This window comes from Lethenteron reissneri, chromosome 15 (genome assembly GCF_015708825.2).
Source record: "Lethenteron reissneri isolate LAM-NWPU_2019-01 chromosome 15, ASM1570882v1, whole genome shotgun sequence".
In the NCBI taxonomy this organism is placed as follows: domain Eukaryota; kingdom Metazoa; phylum Chordata; class Hyperoartia; order Petromyzontiformes; family Petromyzontidae; genus Lethenteron; species Lethenteron reissneri.
Genome location: NC_083793.1, coordinates 309,141 through 336,658, shown reverse-complemented (window position 1 = coordinate 336,658; position 27,518 = coordinate 309,141). Strand labels below are relative to the sequence as shown.

General features: G+C 57.7%; 1 protein-coding gene across 1 annotated transcript in view; it reads left to right on the top strand.

The window, feature by feature from the left end:
• The first annotated feature begins 2,566 nt into the window (after window positions 1-2,566).
• Window positions 2,567-27,518, top strand: part of LOC133342487 (semaphorin-3B-like) — a 30,748-nt gene continuing 5,796 nt past the window's right edge. The window contains exons 1-15 of the mRNA XM_061551641.1: window positions 2,567-2,574; window positions 3,135-3,216; window positions 7,409-7,784; window positions 15,402-15,544; window positions 16,109-16,171; window positions 16,659-16,778; window positions 22,756-22,852; window positions 23,562-23,681; window positions 23,780-23,928; window positions 24,335-24,458; window positions 24,801-24,870; window positions 25,532-25,676; window positions 26,034-26,253; window positions 27,019-27,107; window positions 27,203-27,244. Of these exons, the coding sequence (XP_061407625.1) occupies window positions 2,567-2,574; window positions 3,135-3,216; window positions 7,409-7,784; window positions 15,402-15,544; window positions 16,109-16,171; window positions 16,659-16,778; window positions 22,756-22,852; window positions 23,562-23,681; window positions 23,780-23,928; window positions 24,335-24,458; window positions 24,801-24,870; window positions 25,532-25,676; window positions 26,034-26,253; window positions 27,019-27,107; window positions 27,203-27,244 (1,848 nt within the window). The remainder of the gene's footprint in view (window positions 2,575-3,134; window positions 3,217-7,408; window positions 7,785-15,401; window positions 15,545-16,108; window positions 16,172-16,658; window positions 16,779-22,755; window positions 22,853-23,561; window positions 23,682-23,779; window positions 23,929-24,334; window positions 24,459-24,800; window positions 24,871-25,531; window positions 25,677-26,033; window positions 26,254-27,018; window positions 27,108-27,202; window positions 27,245-27,518) is intronic.

The window sequence follows — 27,518 nt, the reverse complement described above, 5'->3', positions numbered from 1 at the left end:
ATTTGCTTGTCTTGTTGTTGAACCAAAGCCTGGTGAGATGATGTACCCCCAGAAGGCCGTGAGGCTGATGGGATGAGTAGAAATATACCGCACACATCGCACATTGCACATCACACATCGCACGTGGTGGAGTGCGAGGCTCGTGGAGGAGGCGAATCGCCCGCCTGCTCCGTGGAGGCAGCTGCGAGGAGGGTTCGTGGAGCTCCCGCACCCACCGGACGACGACATCGCCACCTGCTGCCTTGCCACGGTATGGCAGTACAGGGCACTTCATTTATTGACGTCTCTATGACAATCCCCTGTTACCACCACCGAGTACGCGTGGGGCGTATCCAGGTATCCCGGTGTCCTCGCACATATAGAACACTCGTCAGCAATGGAGCTGATCAGCCGTCCTCAGGTGAAGAAACAGAGCTGTCGGAAAGACAGCGCTCCAATGAACACTGCTCAGCTCGGCAGCGCATTCTGCTCCTCCCACGCAGCTTAGATACGTTACTAAGCTGAGCGGTGTTCATTGGAGCGCTGTCTTTCCGACAGCTCTGTTTCTTCACCTGAGGACGGCTGCTTGTGTTGTGGCCGAACGTCGTGAAAATATAATAATGTTTTATTTTTATTATTTCATTATTTCCCTTCTACCAATAAGTTGAATCACTACCTATCAGATCTTCACTAAAAACTGCTCTAGAGGAGTTGTACACCCTAGCTGCCACTGCTATTCAGTGGCCTAAAATAAAATAAAATGGTTCGCTCCGGATGACCGCTGCAAAGTATGATCTGTGTTGTGATTTAGTGTGTTGATCTTAAAGGTGCATTGACAAATGTTGATACTCCGACTGATGCTCCTGCTGTTGTCGAGTGACTCATGCAGCCAGCTATGGCTGCAGAGTTTGGTAGTACATGTTGTTTATCTCGTTTATTGTGAAAATTCGGTCACAGTTCCTATGATCACGATTTCATTGCTTTTATGGCTTTATTTTGGTGATTTCGAAAACGTTTTTTGGTTTGGCCATGTTTGTTTGTTGGAGTACGGAGTTAAACTGATGGCCTTAATCTAAGTTGTCTTGTGGTTGTTGTTGTTTGACTTGCATCCCACTGGGATTTTTGCACACAGTGTTGGTGTACGGTGCTTTTTCTGAAATATGTTGCTGTCTTTTCTGTTTGCACTCAGTCACATAGTCACTTTAAGATGTTTTACTGGTAGGAACCTCCTGGTTACACCAGCCCACAGGGGATGATTGTGTCCGTCGTGCAGGGAGGGGCTGGGTGGGGAGGGGCTGGGTCGGGAGGGTGGGGCTGGGTGTTGAGGCGAGGATGGGGAGGGGCTGGGTGGGGAGGGTGGGGAGGGGCTGGATGGGGGGTGGGAGGGGTGGGGCTGGGTGGGGAGGGGCTGGTCACCCCGTGGTGCCCTTATAAAACTCAACGTTTAACCTACTCACGCCGGCTTGTGCCCGCCCTCACAGTCGGCCATATTTGCGGAATACACCACGCCGCCGTTGACCCTGGCCATTGACCGAGCAACCCAACGTTCCTACCAGCTCCCTCCGCAGGAATGTGTTCTTATTCATGTTTTTGTTTTATGTTTGTTGCGGTTGCACCCGATTCAAGAGCCGAATGGCTCACAGGGCTTGTACCTAATACATGAAACTGAAACTGACAAGTGAGTGGCGCAGTCGTGACTGTCTCGCCTCACAGCCAGAAGGGAGCGGGTTCAATCCCCACCGCGGGTGCCTCTCTATGTAGATGTAACATGTAGATGTGACATGTAGATGTGACATGTAGATGTGACATGTAGATGTGACATGTAGATGTGACATGTAGATGTGACAAGTAGATGTGACAAGTAGATGTGACATGTCGATGTGACATGTAGATGTGACATGTAGATGTGACATGTAGATGTAACAAGTAGATGTGACAAGTAGATGTGACATGTAGATGTGACATGTAGATGTGACATGTAGATGTGACATGTAGATGTGACAAGTAGATGTGACAAGTAGATGTGACATGTAGATGTGACAAGTAGATGTGACATGTCGATGTGACATGTAGATGTGACAAGTAGATGTGACAAGTAGATGTGACATGTCGATGTGACATGTAGATGTGACATGTAGATGTGACATGTAGATGTAACATGTAGATGTGACATGTAGATGTGACAAGTAGATGTGACATGTAGATGTGACAAGTAGATGTGACAAGTAGATGTGACATGTCGATGTGACATGTAGATGTGACAAGTAGATGTGACAAGTAGATGTGACATGTAGATGTGACAAGTAGATGTGACATGTCGATGTGACATGTAGATGTGACAAGTAGATGTGACAAGTAGATGTGACATGTAGATGTGACATGTAGATGTGACATGTAGATGTGACATGTAGATGTGACAAGTAGATGTGACAAGTAGATGTGACATGTCGATGTGACATGTAGATGTGACATGTAGATGTGACATGTAGATGTGACAAGTAGATGTGACATGTCGATGTGACAAGTAGATGTGACAAGTAGATGTGACAAGTAGATGTGACATGTCGATGTGACATGTAGATGTGACATGTCGATGTGACATGTAGATGTGACAAGTAGATGTGACAAGTAGATGTGACATGTCGATGTGACATGTAGATGTAACATGTAGATGTGACATGTAGATGTGACATGTAGATGTGACAAGTAGATGTGACATGTAGTAGGGCTTTCGCGACCATGATTATGATTCATGACAATTAAAACATTCTCCGAGGCCCCGTCCTGAGTGTAGCATGGCCCGGGCTGCTGCCAAGGCGGGAATCGTCTTCGCCAAAGTTCGCTGCTCCAGCCGCCACTCCTCACTGATCGCCTCGATCACCATCCCAGCAGCTCTGAAGTTTGTCTCGCGAGGATCATTTAGTCTTCTCTGCCTACAGGTGGAGGCGTTTTGGCAGGCGGCCGAAATTCTCAAAATTCCACCGCGGTATTAAACATTCCTGCTGCTGCTCCAGTCACGCTGCCTGCTGCTGCTGCTCCCGCGTGAAGGTCTCCTGCTGCTGCTGCTCCAGCCACGCTGCCTGCTGCTGCCTGCTGCTGCTCCCGCGTGAAGGTCCCCTGCTCTCGGAGACGCGTCGCCCGCGCCGTCTTCACAGCGCGGGCGCTGCCCGCAACCTCCGCAGTTCCCCGCGCGCAGTCCGCTTCACGGTGGACGCCACGGAGCCCCTGGCGCCATTCGCAAGAGGAGGCGACTGAGTGGCCGGCGTCACGATCCAAATTCTAAAGTTACACCGCAAATGACTCAATCGCGATTAGAAACACTCAGCGGCAGCAGACTGACGCCCCGTGTTACGCTCGCAGCAGCCTGCAGTCGAGTTCCCGTCTGCTCACCAGAATCGATGAACCGTGACTGCGAGAGGCTGCGGCTTCTCTGGGCTGCACGGTACACGCGGGGAACAGCAGGTGGCAGCGGACAACCAGAAAAGCGCATTGACCAACGCGCGTTCTCATCTGTCCCACGCGTAACTGCGCTCCAGTGATTGAACCCGACGCTCCAGTGATTGAACCCGACGCTCCAGTGTTGTAGGGAACCGGATACCGACCCGTGGCTTTGGTGGCAGCCTCCGAGTTTGTGATGCTCTCGCGATGTGGGTGCAAGTCCCTGGAGACTCGCACAATTGTTGGATGTTAACGCTGCGCGTAGTCTACGCTGTCGCAATAACATCCAATAGTTGACATTGTCGCGGTGCAACTGGCGTGGTGTGGCGCATGGCACACCGAGGCTACAGTCCGCACAGAGGTCTCTGGTCTAATTCAATCTCCCGGCTCGGCAACTGAAACATTGAGGCAGGTTTCCTAACCCCCCGCTCGCTCTCTCCACCCAACAGCAGAGGTGGATTGTTAAACGATCACCGCCAAAACCGGTAACCGGTTTTAGAATCAATCGCAGGTTTCTTAGTCACGGGGTACAGGTACAACCCATGCAATTGCCTTGCTCACGCCACGTTTGATGGGAGGGCCCCTCGTTAGATGCCGCTCCGGAGGTGTATTTGGTCTACTCTTCCACGACGTCTTGGAAGAAGAGGCTCCCTACGTCGCGTCGCCCTCCAGGGCCTCTCGTGAGGACACGGGGAGGAGCGCCTCGTCCCACCAGCGGGAGCATCGCGAGTGTGAGGGTTGTGAGGGTTGTGAGTGTGGTGAGTGTGAGGGCTGTGAGGGTTGTGAGTGTGAGGGTTGTGAGTGTGGTGAGTGTGAGGGCTGTGAGTGTTGTGAGTGTGAGGGTTGTGAGTGTTGTGAGTGTGAGGGTTGTGAGTGTGAGGGCTGTGAGGGTTGTGAGTGTTGTGAGTGTGAGGGCTGTGAGTGTGGTGAGTGTGAGGGCTGTGAGGGTTGTGAGTGTGAGGGTTGTGAGTGTGGTGAGTGTGAGAGCTGTGAGGTTGTGAGTGTGAGGGCTGTGAGTGTGGTGAGTATGAGAGCTGTGAGGTTGTGAGTGTGAGGGCTGTGAGTGTGGTGAGTGTGAGGGCTGTGAGTGTTGTGAGTGTGAGGGTTGTGAGTGTTGTGAGTGTGAGGGCTGTGAGGGTTGTGAGTGTGAGGGTTGTGAGTGTGGTGAGTGTGAGGGCTGTGAGGGTTGTGAGTGTGAGGGCTGTGAGTGTTGTGAGTGTGAGGGTTGTGAGTGTTGTGAGTGTGAGGGTTGTGAGTGTTGTGAGTGTGAGGGTTGTGAGTGTTGTGAGTGTGAGGGTTGTGAGTGTGGTGAGTGTGAGGGTTGTGAGTGTGGTGAGTGTGAGGGTTGTGAGTGTGGTGAGTGTGAGGGCTGTGAGTGTTGTGAGTGTGAGGGTTGTGAGTGTTGTGAGTGTGAGAGCTGTGAGGGTTGTGAGTGTGAGGGTTGTGAGTGTGGTGAGGGCTGTGAGGGTTGTGAGTGTGAGGGTTGTGAGTGTTGTGAGTGTGAGGGTTGTGAGTGTTGTGAGTGTGAGGGTTGTGAGTGTTGTGAGTGTGAGGGCTGTGAGTGTTGTGAGTGTGAGGTTTGTGAGTGTGAGGGCTGTGAGGGTTGTGAGTGTGAGGGCTGTGAGTGTTGTGAGTGTGAGGGTTGTGAGTGTTGTGAGTGTGAGGGTTGTGAGTGTGAGGGCTGTGAGGGTTGTGAGTGTTGTGAGTGTGAGTGTTGTGAGTGTGAGTGTTGTGAGTGTGAGTGTTGTGAGTGTTATGAGGGTTGTGAGTGTGAGTGTTGTGAGTGTGGTGAGTGTGGTGAGTGTGAGGGCTGTGAGTGTTGTGAGTGTGAGGGTTGTGAGTGTGAGTGTGAGGGTTGTGAGTGTTGTGAGTGTGAGGGTTGTGAGTGTGAGTGTTGCGAGTGTGAGGGTTGTGAGTGTGAGTGTTGTGAGTGTGAGGGCTGTGAGTGTGAGGGCTGTGAGTGTGAGTGTGAGGGTTGTGAGTGTTGTGAGTGTGAGGGCTGTGAGGGTTGTGAGTGTTGTGAGTGTGAGGGTTGTGAGTGTGAGTGTTGCGAGTGTGAGGGTTGTGAGTGTGAGTGTTGTGAGTGTGAGGGTTGTGAGTGTAAGGGCTGTGAGTGTGAGGGTTGTGAGTGTAAGGGCTGTGAGTGTGAGGGCTGTGAGTGTTGTGAGTGTAAGGGCTGTGAGTGTGAGTGTTGTGAGTGTGAGGGTTGTGAGTGTGAGGGTTGTGAGTGTTGTGAGTGTGAGGGCTGTGAGGGTTGTGAGTGTTGTGAGTGTGAGGGTTGTGAGTGTGAGTGTTGCGAGTGTGAGGGTTGTGAGTGTGAGTGTTGTGAGTGTGATGGTTGTGAGTGTAAGGGCTGTGAGTGTGAGGGTTGTGAGTGTGAGGGTGGTGAGTGTGAGTGTTGTGAGTGTGGTGAGGGTTGTGAGTGTGAGGGTTGTGAGTGTGGTGAGGGTTGTGAGTGTGAGGGTTGTGAGTGTGAGGGTTGTGAGTGTGAGGGTGGTGAGTGTGAGGGTGGTGAGGGTGGTGAGGGTTGTGAGTGTGAGGGTTGTGAGTGTGGTGAGGGTTGTGAGTGTGAGGGTTGTGAGGGTGGTGAGGGTTGTGAGTGTGAGGATTGTGAGTGTGGTGAGGGTTGTGAGTGTGAGGGTGGTGAGGGTTGTGAGTGTGAGGGTTGTGAGTGTGGTGAGGGTTGTGAGTGTGAGGGTTGTGAGTGTGGTGAGGGTTGTGAGTGTGAGGGTTGTGAGTGTGGTGAGGGTTGTGAGTGTGAGGGTGGTGAGGGTGGTGAGGGTTGTGAGTGTGAGGGTGGTGAGTGTTGTGAGTGTGAGGGTGGTGAGGGTGGTGAGTGTTGTGAGTGTGAGGGTGGTGAGGGTGGTGAGGGTTGTGAGTGAGAGGGTGGTGAGGGTTGTGAGTGTGAGGGTGGTGAGGGTGGTGAGTGTTGTGAGTGTGAGGGTGGTGAGTGTTGTGAGTGTAAGGGTGGTGAGTGTTGTGTGAGGGTGGTGAGGGTGGTGAGTGTTGTGAGTGTGAGGGTGGTGAGGGTTGCGAGTGTTGTGAGTGTGAGGGTTGTGAGTGTGAGGGTGGTGAGGGTGGTGAGGGTTGTGAGTGTGAGGGTGGTGAGGGTGGTGAGGGTTGTGAGTGTGAGGGTGGTGAGGGTGGTGAGTGTTGTGAGTGTGAGGGTGGTGAGGGTGGTGAGGGTTGTGAGTGTGAGGGTGGTGAGGGTGGTGAGTGTTGTGAGTGTGAGGGTTGTGAGTGAGAGGGTGGTGAGTGTTGTGAGTGTGAGGGTGGTGAATGTTGTGAGTGTGTGGGTGGTGAGGGTGGTGAGGGTTGTGAGTGTGAGGGTGGTGAGGGTGGTGAGGGTTGTGAGTGTGAGGGTGGTGAGGGTGGTGAGTGTTGTGAGTGTGAGGGTGGTGAGGGTTGTGAGTGTGAGGGTGGTGAGGGTGGTGAGTGTTGTGAGTGTGAGGGTGGTGAGTGTTGTGAGTGTGAGGGGGGTGAGGGTGGTGAGGGTTGTGAGTGTGAGGGTGGTGAGTGTTGTGAGTGTGAGGGTGGTGAGGATGGTGAGGGTTGTGAGTGTGAGAGTGGTGAGGGTGGTGAGGGTTGTGAGTGTTGTGAGTGTGAGGGTGGTGAGTGTTGTGAGTGTGAGGGTGGTTAGGGTGGTGAGTGTTGTGAGTGTGAGGGTGGTGAGGGTGGTGAGTGTTGTGAGTGTGAGGGTGGTGAGGGTTGTGAGTGTGAGGGTGGTGAGTGTTGTGAGTGTGAGGGTGGTGAGGGTGGTGAGGGTTGTGAGTGTGAGGGTGGTGAGGGTGGTGAGGGTTGTGAGTGAGAGGGTGGTGAGGGTTGTGAGTGAGAGGGTGGTGAGGGTGGTGAGTGTTGTGAGTGTGAGGGTGGTGAGGATGGTGAGGGTTGTGAGTGAGAGGCTGCCTTGTTGGGGCTCTCGGGGGCGCGGGGGACTGAGCCCTCGGGGAGGGTCCCCAGCCTCCTCCCTCGCCTCCTCCCCCTCCAGCAGCCGCAGCAGCAGGAGGAGGAGCCCGTGGAGGAGAGTTGGAGCCGATTTAGGCAGCGGCGACGGCTGGAGACGCGCGCGTCCCCCGTGCAGGTGCCGCTGGGGTCGTTGGACGGTCGCCGGGTCCTGAGTCGGACACCGCTCACGCCGACCCAGCGCCAGTGCTGCCCCGGCGGGGAGTCTCGGCCCCGACGCCGCCTCGGTGGCCCCTCTCCCGGTGGCCCCTCTCCCGGTGGCCCCTCTCCCGGTGGCCTCTCTCTCCCCGCGATGCGCTCCGCGCTCTCCGCTCAGCTCCTGCTGCTGCTGGTGGCGGTGGGGCCGGCGGGGGCGGTGGGGCCGGCGGGGGCCGCGCTGCCGCGCCTCGACCTCTCGCGTTCAGGTGAGCGGCGTCGGCAGCACGCACACACAGACAAAGGCCCCCCGTGTAGCTACACAGACTGTTGGGGAAAGTGCTGTGAGCGATCACTTAACAAGGCTGGAACGGCACACGAGGGGGTGGGTGGTCAACCCCATGCTTGGCCGCCTTTGTCTCCCCAGTCACTCGCACAGTGGTGGAATGTGATAGAGAGTGGGGGAGTGGTGAAGTGTGGTGATGTGGTGGAGTGCGGCGGAGTTTGTTGGAGTGGTCGAGTTTGGTGAGGTGGTTGAGTGTGGTGAGGTGGTGGAGTGTGGTGAGGTGGTGGAGTTTGGTGGAGTGTGGTGGAGTTTGGTGGAGTGTGGTGGAGTGGTTGAGTGTGGTGAGGTGGTGGAGTATGGTGAAGTGTGGTGAGGTGGTGGAGTTTTTTGGAGTGTGGTGAGGTGGTGGAGTGTGGTGGAGTGTGGTGAAGTGGTGGAGTGTGGTGGAGTGTGGTGAGGTGGTGGAGTGTGGTGAGGTGGTGGAGTGTGGTGAGGAGGTGGAGTTTTTTGGAGTGTGGTGAGGTGGTGGAGTGTGGTGGAGTGTGGTGAGGTGGTGGAGTTTTTTGGAGTGTGGTGAGGTGGTGGAGTGTGGTGGAGTGTGGTGGAGTGTGGTGAGGTGGTGGAGTGTGGAGTGTGGTGGAGTAGTGGAGTGTGGTGAGTGTGGTGGAATGTGGTGGAGTGTGGAGTGTAGTGAGGTGGTGTCACAACGCACACAGAGGTGTTGCAGCATCGTTGCGTGGACAAAATCTCTCCTCAGCCTTGGCCAGACCACCATCTCAGCAGAACTGAACGTGTGGCCATGTGGTCGTTTCGAACTCAGTGAGTGTGTCCGTCCCAACAGCAGAGGCACAGCGAGCAGCACGCGGCTGGGCCCCGCTCCGCACGCATCGCCCGGGTCTGTGGGTGGAGCAGGGAGTGGGGGGAGCAGAAAGTTTATTTGTTGAACTCTTTTGCACTGTACGAAGCCAACCGTGTTTATCGGAGTGGGGGGGGCACGAAAGATCCCCCCAGTGGGGGCCCTTCTGCTGCCTGCAGGGGCGTGGGCAAGCAATTTCAGAGCCGCGCTTTTCCACCTTCTGAGGTTGATGTCGCAGCTTGGGGAGCGAGCGACGAGACGCAGCCCCGGCCCCCCCCCGCCCGCGTCGCGAGGTTCGACCTTCCCCAGAGGCGGCCGTCTTCGTTCAGGGGATGGTCTCAGCCGCTCGCTCCACCATCACGGCCAGGGAGGGCACCAGCCCCACGCTGGCGCTGCTGGCGTCACGGAGGAATGTGGCCCCGCGTTTAGACGGAGGGCTTCGTGCACTCCGCGACCAGAGGGGTGGCGGGGGACAGCCACCATCCAGCAGGAGTAGTACTGTAGTCAGAGGCGTCTCAAGGGTACGGCAAGTCGGGAAGACCGCCCCGGGCCCCGTGCTTTGGGGGGCATCGCGCCAACGACGTCAGGGTGTTCGGTATCATCGTTCCGGTTTGGTTTGAAGGCGTCGGAGGCCGCGGTGGGGTTTGCCCCGGGCCCCGCACCCCCAGTGGACAGCCCAGACTGTCGGAGCACGAGTTGACGTATCGCCCTGGGGTCTGCTGCCAGCGCGAGGGCATCTCTGTGTGTCGCATTTGTATTCTCTCTCCCCACTCACGTTCAGCGTGTTTCCTCTGGGTTCTCCGGGTTGCTCCCAAAGCTCGAGACAACCCAACCGCGCACTGTAACCGGTGTGGACCAAACACCACCCCCCAATGCTGAAACATCGCCTGACGCTCACCTGTGAATCACTCACTCGGGATCTCACGCAGCAGCCGCATCGCCCCCTCCCCAAGGTCACCCGGGTGTGTCACGTGACCTCCTGCTGCTGTATTTGAATGTTCTTTTAAGCGCCTATGGTCGACCGCAGTGCGAGAGTTGGGGTCAGCTGAGCCACTGAGTGACGACGCCTTGCGCGCGTCTGCAGGGAGGCGCGTGTCTGTGACTGTCCCCACCAGAACTTGGCGACCGCTTCTGGAAGGGGGAGGGGGGCTCCCATCGAGCCCCCCCCCCCGCCCCTTCATGGCTCGCCTCGCAGCGTTATCCTCGTCACGCGGCCACTGCGTCGGCGACAGCTCCCGCGGGGTGTCCCCAACTCCAGTTCTCGTGACCCCCCACCCCCACGCGTTTACCAATTCACTGCTGCCCATTCAAATTCACATTAACTCGTTCCACGCGCACGATGATTGGTCCAACACGTCCCACGTGACGCGCCAAGCGATGAACGCTATCTGCGTTAAGAGAGCCGATTCCACCACAGATTGATATCTCGGTGTGCGTGCGCGCGCACGTGGTCCACCTGATCTATACACACGCACTGAGTGTGCACGTGCAGCATGTGACGCGGAGAGAGCGTGTCACGTGGGACGTGTTGAACAAGCATCGGGCGCATCATCGATTGGTGTGCGCCTGACGGTTTGCGCCTCACCGCATTCGCCCTCCGCTGAGCTCATTGGTCGCTGAGCTCATTGGTCGATGAGCTCATTGGTCGCCTCAATTATATCGGAAAGGTCTCCGCGCCACCTCCCACGCAGCAGCAGCAGCGTCGCTGTGAGCGGTGCCCAGTGGGAGCGGTGCCCAGTGGCCAGTGTCACCGGGCAGCAGAGAGACCCAGGGGCTGCTCCTTCGTTCGCGTTTTAGCCTCCTCTGGAATGTTTCAAGTTCAAGTTTATTTATTAGGTATAGCCCTATGAGCCATTCGGCTCTTGAATTGGGTGCAACCGCAACAAACAAAAACATGAACAAGAATACATCTTAAAGTGACTATGTGCAAACAGAAAATCCAAGAAAAGACAGCAAAATATTGCAGAAAAAGCACCGTACACCAACACTGTGTGAAAAAATCCCAGTGGGATGCAAGTCAAACAACAACAACCACAAGACAACTTAGATTAAGGCCATCAGTCTAACTGTGTACTACAACAAACAAACATGGCCAAACCAAAAAACTTTTCTAAAATCAGCAAAATAAAGCCATAAAAGCAATGAAACAGTGGTCATAGGAACTGTGACCGAATTTTCACAATAAACGACGTGAACAACATCTACTACCAAACCCTGCAGCCATAGCTGGCTGCATGAGTCACTCCACAGCAGCAGGAGCATCAGTCGGAGTATCAACATTTTTCAATGCACCTTTAAGATCAGCACACTAAATCAAAACACAGATCATACTTTGCAGCGATCATCCGGAACGAAACATTGTATTTTAGGCCACTAAATTGCAGTGGCAGCTAGGGGTGTACAACTCCTCTCGAGCAGTTTTGAGTGAAGATCTCATAGGTAGTGATTCAAGTTGCAGTTTATTGGCAATAGCATTCCAGACCCTGGGGGCATCAATAGCAAAGGCCCTTCCTCCAGTATTTGTACGGCAATAGGGAATGTGAAGCTGGTAAATGAGCGAAGACCTTAGGTCAAATTTGTTTTTTAAAACAGAGAGGAGATCCAGCAGGTAATGTGCGGATTTTTTTGTAAGTACATCATGAATAAATAAGATCTGATGCACAAGCCGTCGAACATTGAGAGATGTTAAGTTTGACCCAATGTAGAGATCGCAGTGGTGAGTCCTATATGGGCAGTTCAATGCAAATCTTAGGCCGAGTGATACATTGAGTCAAGCTTCTTCAGTACAGTACCTGGGGCTGATTTATACACGATGTCACAGTAATCAAGTAGAGGCAGTATGGTAGCTTTTATCAATTCCAAACGGAACATAGGGGGGAAGCAGTGCTTGTGTCGATACAGAAAACCAATTTTTATTTTTGTCTTTTTACCAATATAATCAATGTGATCTTCAAATTTCAGTTTTGAATCAAGAAAGACCCCAAGATACTTATAGATCTTCACTTGCTCTATTTGATAATTATTTAAGGAATGTAATTGGGTAAAAATAACTTCCTGCTTTAGTCCTGGTGAGAAGCATAGCACCTTGGTTTTGGAGGTATTCAGGACTAGTTTAAGAGCAACTAGCTGATGTTGTAGTTTGTTGAAATCACCCTGGAGCTTAGCAATCATCCGGAGAGCGGCCAGCAGTAATCAGTATCGTGTCATCTGCAAAAAGATTTACCCTGGAATGATCCAGGTCAGTGCCCAAGTCATTGACATAAAGAGAGAACAAGAATGTGAAGTCCGCGGAATGCGCGCTTCGTGATGGTTGGTGGTGGTCGTGGTGGTGATGATGATAGTGGTGATGATGATGGTGGTGATGATGGTGGTGATGATGATGGTGGTGATGATGGTGGTGATAGTGGTGATGATGATGATGGTGGTGATGGTGGTGGTGGTGATGATGGTGGTGATGGTGGTGATGATGGTGGTGATGGTGGTGATGATGATGATGGTGGTGGTGATGGTGGTGGTGATGATGGTGGTGATGGTGGTGATGATGGTGGTGATGGTGGTGATGATGATGATGGTGGTGATGGTGGTGATGGTGGTGGTGATGCTGGTTGTGATGGTGGTGGTGATGATGGTGGTGATGGTGGTGATGATAGCCACGCAGCCGGTAACCTACCGCGGGCTCGCGTGGCGCTACAAATCGGACGCGCTATCATCGTCATCATCGTCGTCGCCGTTATCACCGAGATCGCATCTCGTGCTGCTGCTGCTGCTGCACGCACGAGTCGCGGCGAGGAATGCCGCGCGCCACACGCAAGGTGCTGCTGCTGCTCCTGCTGCTGCTCCTGCTGCTGCTGCTCTTCTTGGTATTCATTTCCCTTCCGGCCGCGATGCTCGAGCGATTATCATCTCTGCGCTCGGGTGCCAGGGGGACGGGAGGCGCGGTCGGGTCGGGCAGAGAGACGAATCGACTCGGCCTGCACCTGCAGGGTCACTGCGCACGCCTCTTGCCGCGTGGCAAAACACAATGCCGGGCGCTGCCTCTCCCGTGGCGTCGGCTCGCCACCGGAGAGGCAGATCTCTCCGTGTCTCGTTCCCGACAGCGCTGGTCCATGCACGAGACTTGCCGCCTGTATCCGGGTGGCAGGAGGTGATTTGTGCCAAGGTGTCGGACGGGTATTGGCGTTGAACTTGGTTCCAGTAAACCGCGCTGCAGCTTCGACGCGAGCCCGAGTGGCGGCTGAGCGATGTGTCCTGCGGGCTGAGCGATGTGTCCTGTGGGCTGAGCGATGTGTCCTGCGGGCTGAGCGATGTGTCCTGCGGGCTGAGCGATGTGTCCTGCGGGCTGAGCGATGTGTCCTGTGGGCTGAGCGATGTGTCCTGCGGGCTGAGCGATGTGTCCTGCGGGCTGAGCGATGTGTCCTGTGGGCTGAGCGATGTGTCCTGCAGGCTGAGCGATGTGTCCTGCAGGCCGAGCGATGTGTCCTGCGGGCTGAGCGATGTGTCCTGTGGGCTGAGCGATGTGTCCTGTGGGCTGAGCGATGTGTCCTGCAGGCCGAGCGATGTGTCCTGCGGGCTGAGCGATGTGTCCTGTGGGCTGAGCGATGTGTCCTGTGGGCTGAGCGATGTGTCCTGCAGGCTGAGCGATGTGTCCTGCGGGCTGAGCGATGTGTCCTGCGGGCTCTGGCCAGGACGCTGGGGACGGTGGCGACCCTCGGGGGGGACTCGGTGGAGGTGTCCCCCCCCCCCCCCCCCCGTGCGGTCTGTGCACCGCACGTCGTGAACGTTGTCGCCGTGTTTGTCTGCGGGTTTGCCGCCGCCCCCCGCCCCTTCCCGCCCCTCCCTGCGAGAGGAGTTTTCGCCTCGTGTCGGTGCGCGACTCGCGTCGCGGTCCGGCTCCTCCGCCGCCTCCTCCTCCTCCTCTTGCCGCCGCCTCCTCCTCTCGCTGCTGTTGGCTGTGGACGCGGTTCTGGTTGTTGTCGTTGTTTTCGTGTTTCCGTTATCGGCGATCGCGTTGAGTTCACCCGCCCCGGCAGAAAGTTCGCACCGATGGAGCTGTAAAGCTAGAGACAAAGCTCCCCCGTATAGCCTTGGCAGACTGCTGGGGGCAAGTGATTGTTAGCGAGTACCGCCCGACCGCCTTTGTCTTCCTAGTGGCAATGTTTACAAGCAGAGTTGATCTCGACGATGTTCAGGAGCGGTTCCGATACTCGTCGCTGGCGAGTGGTATAAGCGCCCTCGAGGCTGACGAGCCGCTGTGTCTGTGTCGATGTCACAGATACAGTGGCCAGGAGCCGTGTCACCATTTGAACCGAGTTGCTGAGCGCAGGGCCCAAGCGGCCAGCAACAAGCAGCACTCTTCAAGTTGTAGTAGATAGGAGTGTAACGCGCGTCTGAAATTGAGCAAGATTCTTGTCATCACTTGCCAATAGAGGCGACGGTGGGAGGAGAGAATTCAAATTTGGAGCAGCGAGGGGTGACCTGCAGTGTGGTGGGTGAGGTAGTGCCTGCGTGAGTTGAGTGGGCGAGTGAGAGCATATCTGATGGACCGAGTCCTCAATAGGGGTGGAGCAGGAGGGATGAGTGAGTGAGATGTCACGGGCCACGCCATGGTCGTCCCAACATGCACGGCTCGGTGTCACGATGACCAGGCCCACGTCGCTCCCCGCCCGGCTTGTCCGCACGGACGAGCGAGTGGCGGAGGAATGTGCGAGTCTCCTTATTTGACCTTCTGTTTACCGCCACTTCCTACCCCCGCTAGAGTAATGGCCAAGGCCGTCGTTGACACAGCCATACAGGGATCTCCTCGGTATGGGCAGAGCTGCGCGTGACACCGGCTGTCAATCCCGGCGCTGGCCGCGTGCGTCTTCACTGCCGGCCGACCCGGCGAGCGCGCGCTGCTGGCGCTCGCCCGGCCCCTCTGGACACGCGCCGAGACCCCGCCGAGACTGCCGCTCACCGGGGTCTACGGGGTCTCCGGGGTCTCCGGCCCCGGACACCTGGAACCGGTTACCGGCAGCAGTTCAGCGGGAACCAACCCCGGAGTCTGAGCCACTGCTGCTACAGTGGAGCTAAGCGCTGGCCCCGTGCGTGATGACGCAGCACACTCGCACACGGGGTGGGCAGAATGCGGCCGCTGCGAGACGAGTCGTGGACTCGCTGGGGGTCCACGGCCGCATGGGCTGATCAAGCCACGCGGTTTCCACCAGCTGCACCACAGTGCACCACATTGAGGAAGTATGTCCCTTGTTCAGGATGGACCTGGGGTGAGGTCACGGTGGGACGAGGGGGTGGTTTGGCCTGGACTTGTGGTACTTGCTGAACTCTATTAGGAAGCCACCGGAGATTTGCACTTTAAAATGTGAATGCAAAACTCGTGAATTTAGAACTGTTTTGTGTGTGTTTAATTTGTCCTTGCCTCGCAACTCCGATTATCACGGTTGACTAACGCACGTTGCGAAAAAAGTTCAGTTAACAGCGCTGGGGTTTTGGTCACCTGTTCGTGGCGGGGTGCTGGTGATGCACGGATGGCCGACTCCACTCTGTGCCACAGCGTCACAGCTGAGCATGCGCTCCACAGCACGCCGGGAGAATGCAGATGTGTTTATGTGAATCGTCTTCGGCTTTCATCATCATCAGCAGCAGCCATAATCTATCCACTGCTGGATGAAGGCTTTCCCTGGCAGTCGCGATCTCCCTGCGACGTGCCTTGACACGGGCGCGGACTGTCCCCGTGCGATGCCCGCGCAGAGCTGCGGGACAGGGTGGTGGCGCTGGGCGGGGTGGCGACGCACGCCCTGCTGCGTGACGAGGAGCGCGGGGTCCTCCTCATCGCAACCACAGGCAGCCTCCTCATCGCCAACCTCAACCACGTCAACCGCAGCGTTCGCGAGGTGCCGCCACAACAATACCACCACCACCACAACAAACCACCACCATAATACCACCACCACCACCACAACAATACCACCACCACAACAACACCACCACCACCATAACAATACCACCACCACCACAACAATACCAACACCACCACCACAATACCACACGATCACAGTCGCGTCACCACCACCAGCCACAACAGTCACATGGTCACGTGGTCACATGGCCAAAAGTCACACCACCACACATCCACACCATTTGTACACGGTTTCTTTAACTTTTTAGTAACGTGGTTGTTTTGTGCCGATGTCTTTGTTCGTTTTTGGTCAGATTTCCCCCTGGGTGTCTCTGCTCTGATATTCATTTGCTTCATTGTGGTACCACGTTTTAAGCTCTTACTCTTGTCACGATTGTGACCCAGGTCACTCTTGCGAATGAGACTCATCACGGTCTCTTGAGTTCTCACCCTGATTAAGCAAAATGCATCTTTTCCTGATCAAGCTGCACGTGATTCGCTACACACCGTAGAACTGTGCCACACACCGACTCGGTGACGTTTGTCCTGTGTTTGGCAGCTCCGCTGGGCAGCAACGGAGGAGCAGGTGGCGGAGTGCCGTGCGGCCGGGAAGGACCCCCGCGTGAGTCACGACCCCCCCCCCCCTCCTCTTCCCGAAGCGATGACGAGGCAATTGGGCCAGGTTGCGACGCGGTGTCATGCGGCGTTGTGAATTAGGGGAACCGGGAGCCAACAAGGAACTTTGTAGAAGAAGTGACCTTCAATCGGACGTGAGCAATGAGGATTGCAATGCACATCCCAATACATATACCTCTTCTGAGAATAATTACCACTTTTTAATGATGCATCTCCCTTCAGCTCCATCTCAATGTCCCGCGATTCTGTCAACTCACTTCACCATTTCCCATCGTCTCACTCCAAGTCCACCGATCTGTCTCCTCCATATCCCATTACCTCGGTGAGATTTCTCAACAGCATCGTGATATCCGCCCGCGTGTTCTCCAGTTTGTTGGTTCCTTCACAAGTAGCGGACGAGTCTGTGTGGGGGGAGGAGCCGTGTGTGACGCGGGCGGGTGCGCTCCGTCTCCGTGGCTGTGCGTGTCGTGCAGCTCGACTGCGCCAACTTCCTGCGGGTGCTGCACGTGCACAACGAGAGCCACGTGCTGCTGTGCGGCACCGGCGCCTTCCACCCGCAGTGCCTCTTCGTGGACGTGCACGCTCTGGCCACGGTACCCGCACGGTCACCCGCGCCCACCGTGGTAGCCTTGCGCCTGTGCCCACCACGGTGCCTGCAAAGGCAGCGCTCTCTGTATGTTTACGGGACACAGTCACCTGGGCCAGAGTGATTGGAAGGCATTTGCCAGATCAGCTCAATAACAATGGTAGGCGGCTGCTATACTTGTGTGCAACCCATGGGCTTGTAATCACCAACGCACTGTTCTTGCATCGGTGCATCCACACCACTTCATGGATGCACGCCGGATCCAAGCATTAACATCTGGTGGACTATTTAGTGACGGAACAAGAAATACGGGCCCGTGTCCTTGACACCAGGACCTTCCGTTGAGCTGATCTTCCCACTCACCATCGGCTTGTCATCTGTAAGATTCATCTGCCATACTTACACTGCAGTAGTCTGCGTGCTGCGAGTGACTGGGAGCAGACATGTGCACACCTACGGGTGTCATGTGACACGTAATGATGAGTATGATGGCGAGATTTACACTTCAATCACTCGATTTGTGTTATATATGTAATGACTCCGGACTCGAATTTTAGAGGTTTCCTTTATTTCACGTAACGTAGCTTAGAACCCCGTCGTCATGAGATAATTCCGACGTGGAGATCGTGTGACCGAGCAGACCGCGACGACGTGAAGACCGCGACGATGGCCCGAGTGCCTCTCCACAGACCGCTGCTTCTATCCTCGTGGATTCTCCGGGGGAATTTCCCCAGCTGTCTCTTTTGGACACTCTAGAGAATTTCCCAACCAAGGACCTCCAGACTTGCTGACACCCTGTCTTCACCTCGAGACTTACTGACACAGTCTCTACATATACACTGCCTCCAAATGCCGTGTTGGCTACACAGAGATCTTTTTGTCTTTGCTTTTGATACGAATCGGGCCTTTCCGCTGCGTATGCCACGAATGGCTTTGCTCCGTCTCTGTGACGTGTGGCTGCCGCCGCTGCCGCCGGGTGCTCCCCACTGCTCTCTGCCACTGCACCATCGTTGCCGTCTCCACGAGCGCGGCTCCTCACGCGGCTCCTCACGCGGCTCCTCGCGTCGACGGGCGGCGCCACTTCGCGGTCCGGTTATTCGTGGTGGCGCAGCCGGCGGTGCCACTCAAGGCGCGTTACACACGGCACCCCCCACACGGCACCCCCCACACGGCACCCCCCACACCGCACCCCCCACACCGCACCCCCCACACCGCACCCCCCACACGGCACCCCCCACACCGCACCCCCCACACGGCACCCCCCACACCGCACCCCCCACACGGCACCCCCCACACGGCACCCCCCACACGGCACCCCCCACACGGCACCCTCCACACGGCACCCCCCACACGGCACCCCCCACACCGCACCCCCCACACGGCACCCCCCACCGCACCCCACACGGCACCCCCCACACGGCACCCCCCACACGGCACCCCCCACACGGCACCCCCCACACGGCACCCCCCACACGGCACCCCCCACACGGCACCCCCCACACGGCACCCCCCACACGGCACCCCCCACACGGCACCCCCACACGGCACCCCCCACACAGCACCCCCCACACCGCACCCCCCACACGGCACCCCCCACACCGCCCCCCCCACACGGCACCCCCCACACGGCACCCCCCACACGGCACCCCCCACACCGCACCCCCCACACGGCGCCCCCCACACGGCACCCCCCACACGGCACCCCCCACACGGCACCCCCCACACGGCACCCCCCACACCGCGGGAGGAGGGCGGCGTCGCAGCCCCCTGCACGCGCGGGGGGAGGGGGCTGTGGAAAAACACGCGGCGGGGCTGACGTCTCCGCCCGTGGAGCCGCGCAAGGCGGCTAGCGCGGCGGTCTCTCGCTCCTAGTTTTCAAGTATGTCACACGAGTGAGTTGTTACTGAAGGTGTAAACACAAGGTGGCTCGAGCTCCGGTCCCTTCCCCGGGGCGGGCGGCCCCCCTGGCGCGCCGCTCGCTGCGGCCCGTGCCCCTTGCAGGGCGCACGCTTCCCTCCCGCTGTCTTCCCGGACAGCGATGGCGGAATGTCAACTCTGATGATGCACGATGGCACCGGGGCTCCTGTGGGGTCGTGAGCATTTTAAATGGAACTCTGTGTTCAAAAGGCAGCTCTGTTGCTTCGTAACGAACAGGGCCTGCTGCTGCTGCCGCTGTTGTGTGTGCCGCGTGGGGAACACTGCACCGTCATTGTCGGGTGCGTCTCGGGAGCGCGACCCCTGCCCGGGGTGCGAGCGGCCCGTGGGGTTATTTCTGTCGACGGGCCACAGCGGCGCCTTGTGCACCGTTTTGGTGCTCAGCTGTTGGGCCGCGCAGCTGCATTGTGCTCTCGTCATTGCGCAATCCCCACCTCTGTTGGCTTGTGGCGAAGTGATGGCACGTGCGCCGCACAGCGAGAAGAGCCTGGGTTTGATTCCCGACAAGGGTGCCATTCTACTTGGAGTTTGTCTTCTCTCCCCGTGTTCTGCATGGGCTTCCTCCCGGGTTCTCCGAGTTCCTCCCGTAGGTAAAAGCCACATCGCAGTCCTTGACACGTCCTTGCAAATAACTCGGTTGGGTTTTAAATTTTGATTTAAAGCTTTCGTGACTGCAGGGATTCATCTCCTTGGTTCTTTCGGTAAAGTCACGTAGAAGGGAAGCAATAAAATAATAAAAAAATAAAACATAATAAAATTATTCTCACGACGTTTCGGCCACAATGCAAGCAGCCGTCCTCATGTGAAAACCAGGTCCGTCGAGGCGACAGACTCAGGTCCGTCGAGGCGACAGACTCTGTCGCCTCGACGGACCTGGTTTTCACCTGAGGACGGCTGCTTGCGTTGTGGCCGAAACGTCGTGAGAATAACTCGGTTGGGATCACACACAGCAGCCACGTGAACCCCCCCCTACTGCGGAAACTTGGCAGGACCCTCCTGGACATGAGGTTTTTCTGGGGAACGGAGCACAACAACAATTCACCTTCGTGATCATCTCGAGGGAAGGATTACCGAACCTGTCTCTCTTGTCCTGTTCAATGAGGCTCATTTGAGAATATTTTATTTTGTTTGCTTCAATCATCTCGTCTGAGAAAAGCAGCTTCGTTCAAATTGAATGCTGTCCCCAAAGACGTAGAGCCCATCTCATTCACTCACGACACGCGCATCAAATCGTGCCTCCAAGAACTAGGCCGTCGTGATCCGTGCAAGTTGTGTGCCTTGAGGCAAATAGAACCATGCAGGAACCGGCGGTGCAGGACCCTCTACGAGACTGAGAGGGTCTGACTTCGTAAACCAGGGTTCACGGTACACCACTCAACTCTTGGATCGTGTATTTTTTACCACGGGGTGACGATGGTTAACTGTAAACCATTGCACATGTTCCAGCGACTGCTCTGCCACGACGATGTGCAGCGTTGAAGGAGGCGCAGTGTGAACGATCACCGTTGCCACGGTGACCCCTATTTCCCTATTCGTCCCGTGCAGCATCAGGAGTAGCAGCAGCAGCAGCAGCGATGATCACGGCCGTGTTCCCTCTGCGGAAACTCCGCGGCGCAGGAATCGCGACCGTGTGAGTGCGTGGTGGCGGCATGCCGCCCGCCCGCCCGCCCGCCGGTGACAGCACACTGACGATGCGTTTGTTGCTCTTGGAAGTTTGCCGGATCCCAGCAAACGTTCGTCCAGGCAGGTGGCCCGCTCCTCTTGCCGCCCGAGAGTGCTGCTCGGAGCGCGAGGCCCCACGCACTCCGAGGCCCCACGCACTCCAGGGCCCCACGCACTCCGAGGCTCGCTGGGGAGCGCCCCGCGGGGAACGAGAGAGGGGGCCGCGCGGAGCGAGGGATGGGGGGGGGGCCCTGCGCTCCCCCTGCGCTCCCCCTCGGCCCGCAGAGCGTTGACCTCGACTCGTCCCTCTCCGCTCCCCGTGCATTCCTCCTCCGCCTCGCGGTCCGAGTGGCGTCTCGTCGCGGCGCTTTCATCGTTTGTGCAGATGGACATGGGTTTTGCACAACATCCGACATTCTGTCTCTGCCCTGCGTGCTTGCTTGCTCGAGACTTCAAGGAGATGGTATTTTAATGGTCTTCCCCAGAATGCCGGGGCACTCCAAGTGGTGCCGAGTTTGCTTCTCACGCTGGCTCGTTAGCAGAGCGAGGAGGAGGAGGTGTCGTTGACAGAGAGAAGGCGATTTGTCAAGTCATGGACGAGCAAGGTCGAGAGGTCTGTCTGGCCCGTGGCACGACCTGGCGTTGCATGCAACTGGTTCGACAAGTATCTGCAACTTACTCGTCTGGGATTACACAGCAGCAGCAGCTGCTGCATGGCGCCCTACTGCGACAAGCTTGACAGGACCCTCCTGAAAAGAATTGTGAGGATCTATGAGGCTCTCCTGCAGGGTAAACAAGAGGGATCTTGATTTTATGAGTCAGAAGAGTTAAGAACCCCATTGTGCTTGTCGTGCGTGAGCAGCCGCCAGCTTTGTTGATATTTTTGCGTCTGTGGGCCCATGTCCAACAGGGAGGGCCCTCGCCGATTAAACATCTGGGCAGTTCAGCGGCGGCGGTTCAAGCGAGCCGACTGCTGATGAGACGCATAATGTTTTTAGGCCAATGCTGTGAAAATTCTGCACTTACAGACAGCCGTATGGCTGATGGGATGTGTACAAAAGAGAAACTTGTTTTATTTACGTGGAGCGAGAGATAATGTGAAGAGAAGAAGTGTCTGCTCGTCGTTTACACGACGCTCGCACCTCGCAGCAGGCAGCAGCCCCCCCCGTCCTCCCCGTCCCCTGTAGACCCCCACGCTGCTTGCCATCCACAGCCCGTGTCTCTGGATCGGCAGCAACAGTCAGCCCAGGGAGAGGAGCTTCTTGTAGAATGGTACTCACTCCAGTGGCTTAGAATTTTAAAGTGCCTGACATCATCGGATCTCATCTCAACCATTGCATTGCTATTCTGCTCGAGTTTTATTTTTGAAATGGCACTTGTCCCTGTGCGGCACTAGGTGACGCGGCAACCAGGCCTGCAAGTGGTCATGAGTTTCTCTCTCCCACCTGACGGCGATTGCTTGCGTGGTGATCGAAACGTCGTGATCTATTATTTTTTCTACCTACGTGACTTTACCGAAAGAACCAAAGAGTGTGGATTCCTGCAGGCACGAAAGCTTCAAATCAAGATTGGCCATTAGTCTCTCGGCAGGGGCCGATGTTGCTCTTGATTGTTCCAGATGAGTGATGCGTGAGGTGATGTTGGCTAGATTTGTACCATGACGCCAGCACACGATTCCATACCCTCTTCGGATCTCTGGCGATCACTCAGTGATGCAGACGGCGCGTGTCCCCCGGCTAATAAAGCTCCCGCAGTGTGAAACAGACGCCGCCTGGAATGATGATCTCCAGATGTGGGGACATGTCGAGAGACGCGCGTGCAGGAGCTCTGGCTGGCGCGCTCATTACGATGACACGGTCCAGGGCACGGTGTGGGATTGAGAAAGCAGCTGTGCGGACAGCGCGTGGCGTCTCCAAGGCCCCTCCTGGGGTCGCCACCTCTTCTACTGTCGACCAAGCCCCATGCACGTCTGTCAGTCCGTGAGCCGAGGTCTATATTCGCAGCTGTGTGGCAGTATCCTGCAATCGGGCTCCAGACAACACGGGTACCGGGTCTCGGTACAAATCAGTTATTCGCCTGCACAGTCGTTGGAATGCGTTTTAAGCAGCGCGTGTTTATTACCTGAATTTTACGCTCCAAACGGGCCTCGTGTAAACACACAGCGACGGTGCAGCGGTGGACACGGCCGCTTCCTGCACTCGTATCATTACAACTGTCACGGTTCTGTGTGTTGCTGGCTGCTTGAGAGGAATGTTTCTTCGTGTGAAATACTTCTGATTGGCCACTGTCTGCCAATTCCTGGACACAGATGCCGCGAGATGCCCGCGTGACCCAAGCGCCGGCGTCACCGATGAGCAGCCTCTCGTCTTGGCCGTTGTCGCACACAGGGCGGCACAGTGCAGCAGTGGCGGCCGCAGGACGTGTTCCCGGGGAGGGGGCGATGCTCGTACGACCCACGCTCGCCCCTCGCCTCCGCCATGATCGGTGAGGAATCCCACGCCTCCCTCTCTTCCTCCTCCTCCTCCCCACGCGACTCGCCTCCCTGTCCGCTCGCCCCGTTGCCTTCCATCCCAGAGCCGCCACGGCGCCGCGCCGTCAGCGCCGTGCGCTGGAGATGGAGGCGGAGCAGACGCATGGCCTCCTGCCCCCTCCACCATCCCCTCTGTGATGTTGGTGTGAGGCCCAGGCCCGTCCACAGGGGGCCTCGGGCAACTCACACCATGTGGGCCCCCAATACCTTCAAACTAAACTGGAAGTCTGACATCTGACACCGTGACGATTCGTCGTACCCTCGGGGCGGCTCTGGTGAGGGCCATGGGTGCTGCTACCCCAGCGGAGGCCCATATAAGAACCGGCCTGTGCAGTAAAGGCTGGGCTGACTTGGGCTTCCCTGGATAATTTTTGTAGCACCGGATCACCGAGGTAGTCGTCGATCACCGACCACCGAGGTAGTTCCAGATGGCTGGGCTAGCCTCGGATCACCGGGGCAGTCCTAGATCACCGAGGCTGCACCAGATAGCCAGAATACCCCCCAGTTCGCCATGGTACTGCTAAATCACTGGCTCCAGTTCACCAGGGTAGTGCCAGATCCACTGATCACTGTGGTGGTACCGGATCGCCAGGGTAGTGCGAGATTGCTAGCTCCGGATCACCCGGGGTACTCGGCGCGAGTGGAGGTGCCGCTGCCTTGCAGGTGGCCGTCTCTACGCCGGCCTCGCCGCCGACTTCCTGGGCCACGACGGCGCCGCCTTCCGCAGCCTCGGAGCGGCACCCACGGTGCGCAGCGAGCGGCACGACACGCGCTGGCTCCACGGTGAGCGGCGAGCACGCGAGACCGTTCCCCGTCGTGCGGCGCGTGACCCGCGTGCGGCGCGTGACCCGCGTGCGCGTGTTCGCGGCGCGTGCCGTCAGATCCCCGGTTCGTCCGCGTCGAGGCGATCTCCGAAGGCCGCGGCGAGGACGAGAAGGTTTACTTCTTTTTCCACGAGAGGGCGACGGAGGGCGAGACCGGAGACGACGGCGGCGGCGGCATCGTCTCCCGCGTGGCCCAAGTGTGCAAGGTGCCCGCGCTCGGCGGGGTGGGACGGCGGCCGTGGCCTGCGGCGCCGGCGAGGCGAGGGCTGGTGGATCGCGCGGAGGGGCAGGGAACCGCAGGCGACAAAGCGGGAATTGCAGCCGGAATCGGCGCCGACAATTGCCCAAGCTCTGTGGTTCTACGTCAGGATGATTGTTTATAGCACCCGGAGAAAACCGACACGTGCAAAGGGGCGGGGTGACACTCGGTCCCGTGCAGATGGAGTACAGATGTAGCGTCGTTGTTGACGCACTGGCGCTACGAAGCGCTTACGACCAATATCGGTGACAAATAGCCGAACCGATTCTGTAGCTCTCCTAGATCTGCTCGGCCTTGCATGAGCACTTGGGGCCCAGGTACGAGTTTAACGTTCGATTCCCCGCTGCCCCCAGGACGACGAGGGCGGCCGGCGCAGCCTCGTGGGCCGCTGGAGCACCTTCCTCAAAGCGCGCCTCGTCTGCTCCGTGCCCGTGGGCGTCGGCGGCGGCGGCGTCCACACGCACTTCCACGTGCTGCGTGCGTTTCCCTCGCACTCGCGCTCACGCTCGACCCCCAACAGTCGCTCACGCTCGCCAATCGCACTCGTCTTTCACGCTCGCCACTCGCCGCTCACGCTTTGCGCCCAGAGGGCTGCTGGCTCCGAAGGGGTGCCGAGTTGACGGTGACTCGTCGGCCGCCGCAGGAGACGAGAGGAGGCGCCCGAGGCAGACCACGCGTCTGCTGTGTTCTTGCGGGGCCGTTGGTGCTCGCGGTCACAGTGGCGAGCACGGTGCCGAGCTCCCACGCTGAGCTGGCGTCACACCGCTCGCGCGTCACACCGCTCGCGCGTCACACCGCTCGCGTGTTGGACTCTTGCAGGGGACGTGTTTGTGCTGAAGAGGCCGGACGGCAGGAGCCCCCTCATCTTCGCCATCTTCACAACGTCCAGGTGGCAATGCCAACGTCGCCCCACGTGGCCCTACCCACACGTAGATTGTGAATCTACTTTGTCCCCAACCAGTGGGGTATTGTGCAGGATACACGCCGCTACGCCACACCAGAACCGGCATCAAACGCACGCACGAACACACACACACGAACACACACGAACACACACGAACACACACACACACGAACACACACGCACGAACACACACGCACGAACACACACACACACACGCACGAACACACACGCACGAACACACACACACACACGAACACACACGCACGAACACACACGCACGAACACACACGCAAGAACACACACGCACGAACACACACGCACGAACACACACGCACGAACACACACACACGCACGCACGAACACACACGCACAAACACACACGCACGAACACACACGCACGAACACACACGCACGAACACACACGCACGAACACACACACACGAACACACACACACGAACACACACACACACGAACACACACACACGAGTCGGGGCTTTTCTTCCGTCAAGGGAGAAACGCGGCATGGGCAGGAGGCAAATCATCTGCCAAGGTGGCATTGTTGACGTGGGTGACTGTGTGGGAGAGCGGCGGTGGGCCCTGCGTTGTGACGAATCTCTCTACCCCCCCCCCCCACGTGTCACCCAGCGACGTCCTGCGTGGCTCTGCGCTCTGCGTGTACGACATGGCGGACGTGTCGGCCGTGTTCCGCGGCTCCTTCGCGCACCGGGAGGGCGCCCGGCACGCGTGGGGCCCCTACGCGGGCCGCGTGCCCTTCCCGCGCCCCGGAACGGTGCGCACCCGACCGCCCCGCCGAGCCCGTGACAAACGCAATGCGGCGACACGACTTAATCACAGAACCGTGACGGCCACGATTACAACATTGCGACAAACATAACGTAAACCGTGACGCGCACAGTCACGCACCTGTGGCGAGCGCCGTGCTAGTCACGCGATTTGCCATGTTGGTGACCCAGGTCACGCTTCTCTCCTCCCGCTCACTCTCTCCTTGCTGCTCTCTCTCTCGCTGCTCTCTCTTTCTCTCCCGATTGCTCTCTCTCTCTCTCCTCTGCGTCTCCTGCTCTTTCTCCCCCGAGCTCTCCCCCGACCCGGACGAGCCGACCGCGTGCGTCTCCCGTGCCGTGCGCAGTGCCCGGGCGGCGTGCACGGCACGTACCGCTCCACCCGCGATCTGCCGGACGCCGTGGTGGACTTCGCCCGCGCTCACCCGCTCGTGGCCGGCGCCGTGCGGCCCGCGTCCGGCCGGCCCGCGTTGGTGCACGCGCGGGGCGACCGGCTGCTCACGCGCGTCGTGGCGGAGAGCGTCGACGCCACCGACGGGCGCTACCACGTCCTCTACCTGGGCACCGGTGAGCGGGCGCCGTCGCTGCGGACGAGAGGCTCCCGCCGGCGTGACTCGGGAAGGGGGGCAGCCACGGAGAGTGGCCCGGTGCCGTGGCCGCTCGGGGCGATTGACGCCGGCGCCCAAGCTTGCCGCTCGTGTTGAGAAATCGGCATGAATTCATGTACTTATGTCATTTGTACTCCTTTATATACTTTAGATTTATTTAGTTTTCATGCCTTGCTTGCCTTTTATTTATTTTGCACTTTTTTTGCAATGTTTGTTGTAACTAATTGCCCTGTACCTTCTGGACATCTTTGAAAAATTGCTCATCGGATTCCTCCCATCTAAATGAAGATTTTGATTCTCACCGTGTACGGCTGGCATGAAGTAAGGTGTCACATTGGTCCACAGACGCAGTCTGTCCAGTGGTTTGCCAGTGGGGCCACGCTGCTGCTGCTGCGAGTATAATCCCGAGGGAGTGAGTGCCGGTAAACATTTACAAATTTGGAACGTTTGGACCCCGACGCCGGCCGGCACACAACGACCTATTCTTGCGAACGACATCACGGGCTCCCGAGCGTGGTATTCCACGGCGAACGCCACCGCGGCATTAACCAGGGAGGTTGCTGCGTTCAAACCTCGTCACCGCCACGCAGGGGCAGACGCGCGGGTCGTGGGCGACAGCGCCGCTCTGTCTGGGCGAGCGCTGCGCAGCCCTACGTGCGGGGCTGTCGCGGTGAGCGACAAGGTCTGCTGTGTGCCGTGCCGCGGTGTGCGCTGTGCCGCACAGACACGGGGCGGCTGCTCAAGGCCGTGCTGGTCCCCGGCGCCGACGGCGGTGACTCGGCTCTGCTGCTCGAAGAGCTGCAGCTGTTTGAGGTAAGCGCGGCACGGCGCGACGCGGCACGGCGCGAGGCGGCACGACGCGACGCGGAAGTGCGTCACAGCGTGACCGACTCCACCGTGTTTTTCAGGATGGTTCTGCGGTGACCGTGATGGAGATCTCCAGCAAACGGGTAAACTCGACGCGGGGGGCCCTGCACGCGCTCGGAGCACTCGCGCAGCCCGGGGGACCGTGCAGAGCTCCCGGCTCGGCGAGGCCCATTCACCGTCGCACCCAGATGGGATCCTCACTGCTTGGGTTTATTATTAATATTTCCCTTGTTCAGGAGCGTCCTGCCAAGGTTCCGCAGTAGGAGGGGCGATGATGCTGCCTATTTAAGGTGTCGAATGTCGGCATACACAAAGCGCATACAGTTTAACACGTAGGCTTTCGCGACCAATATCCAT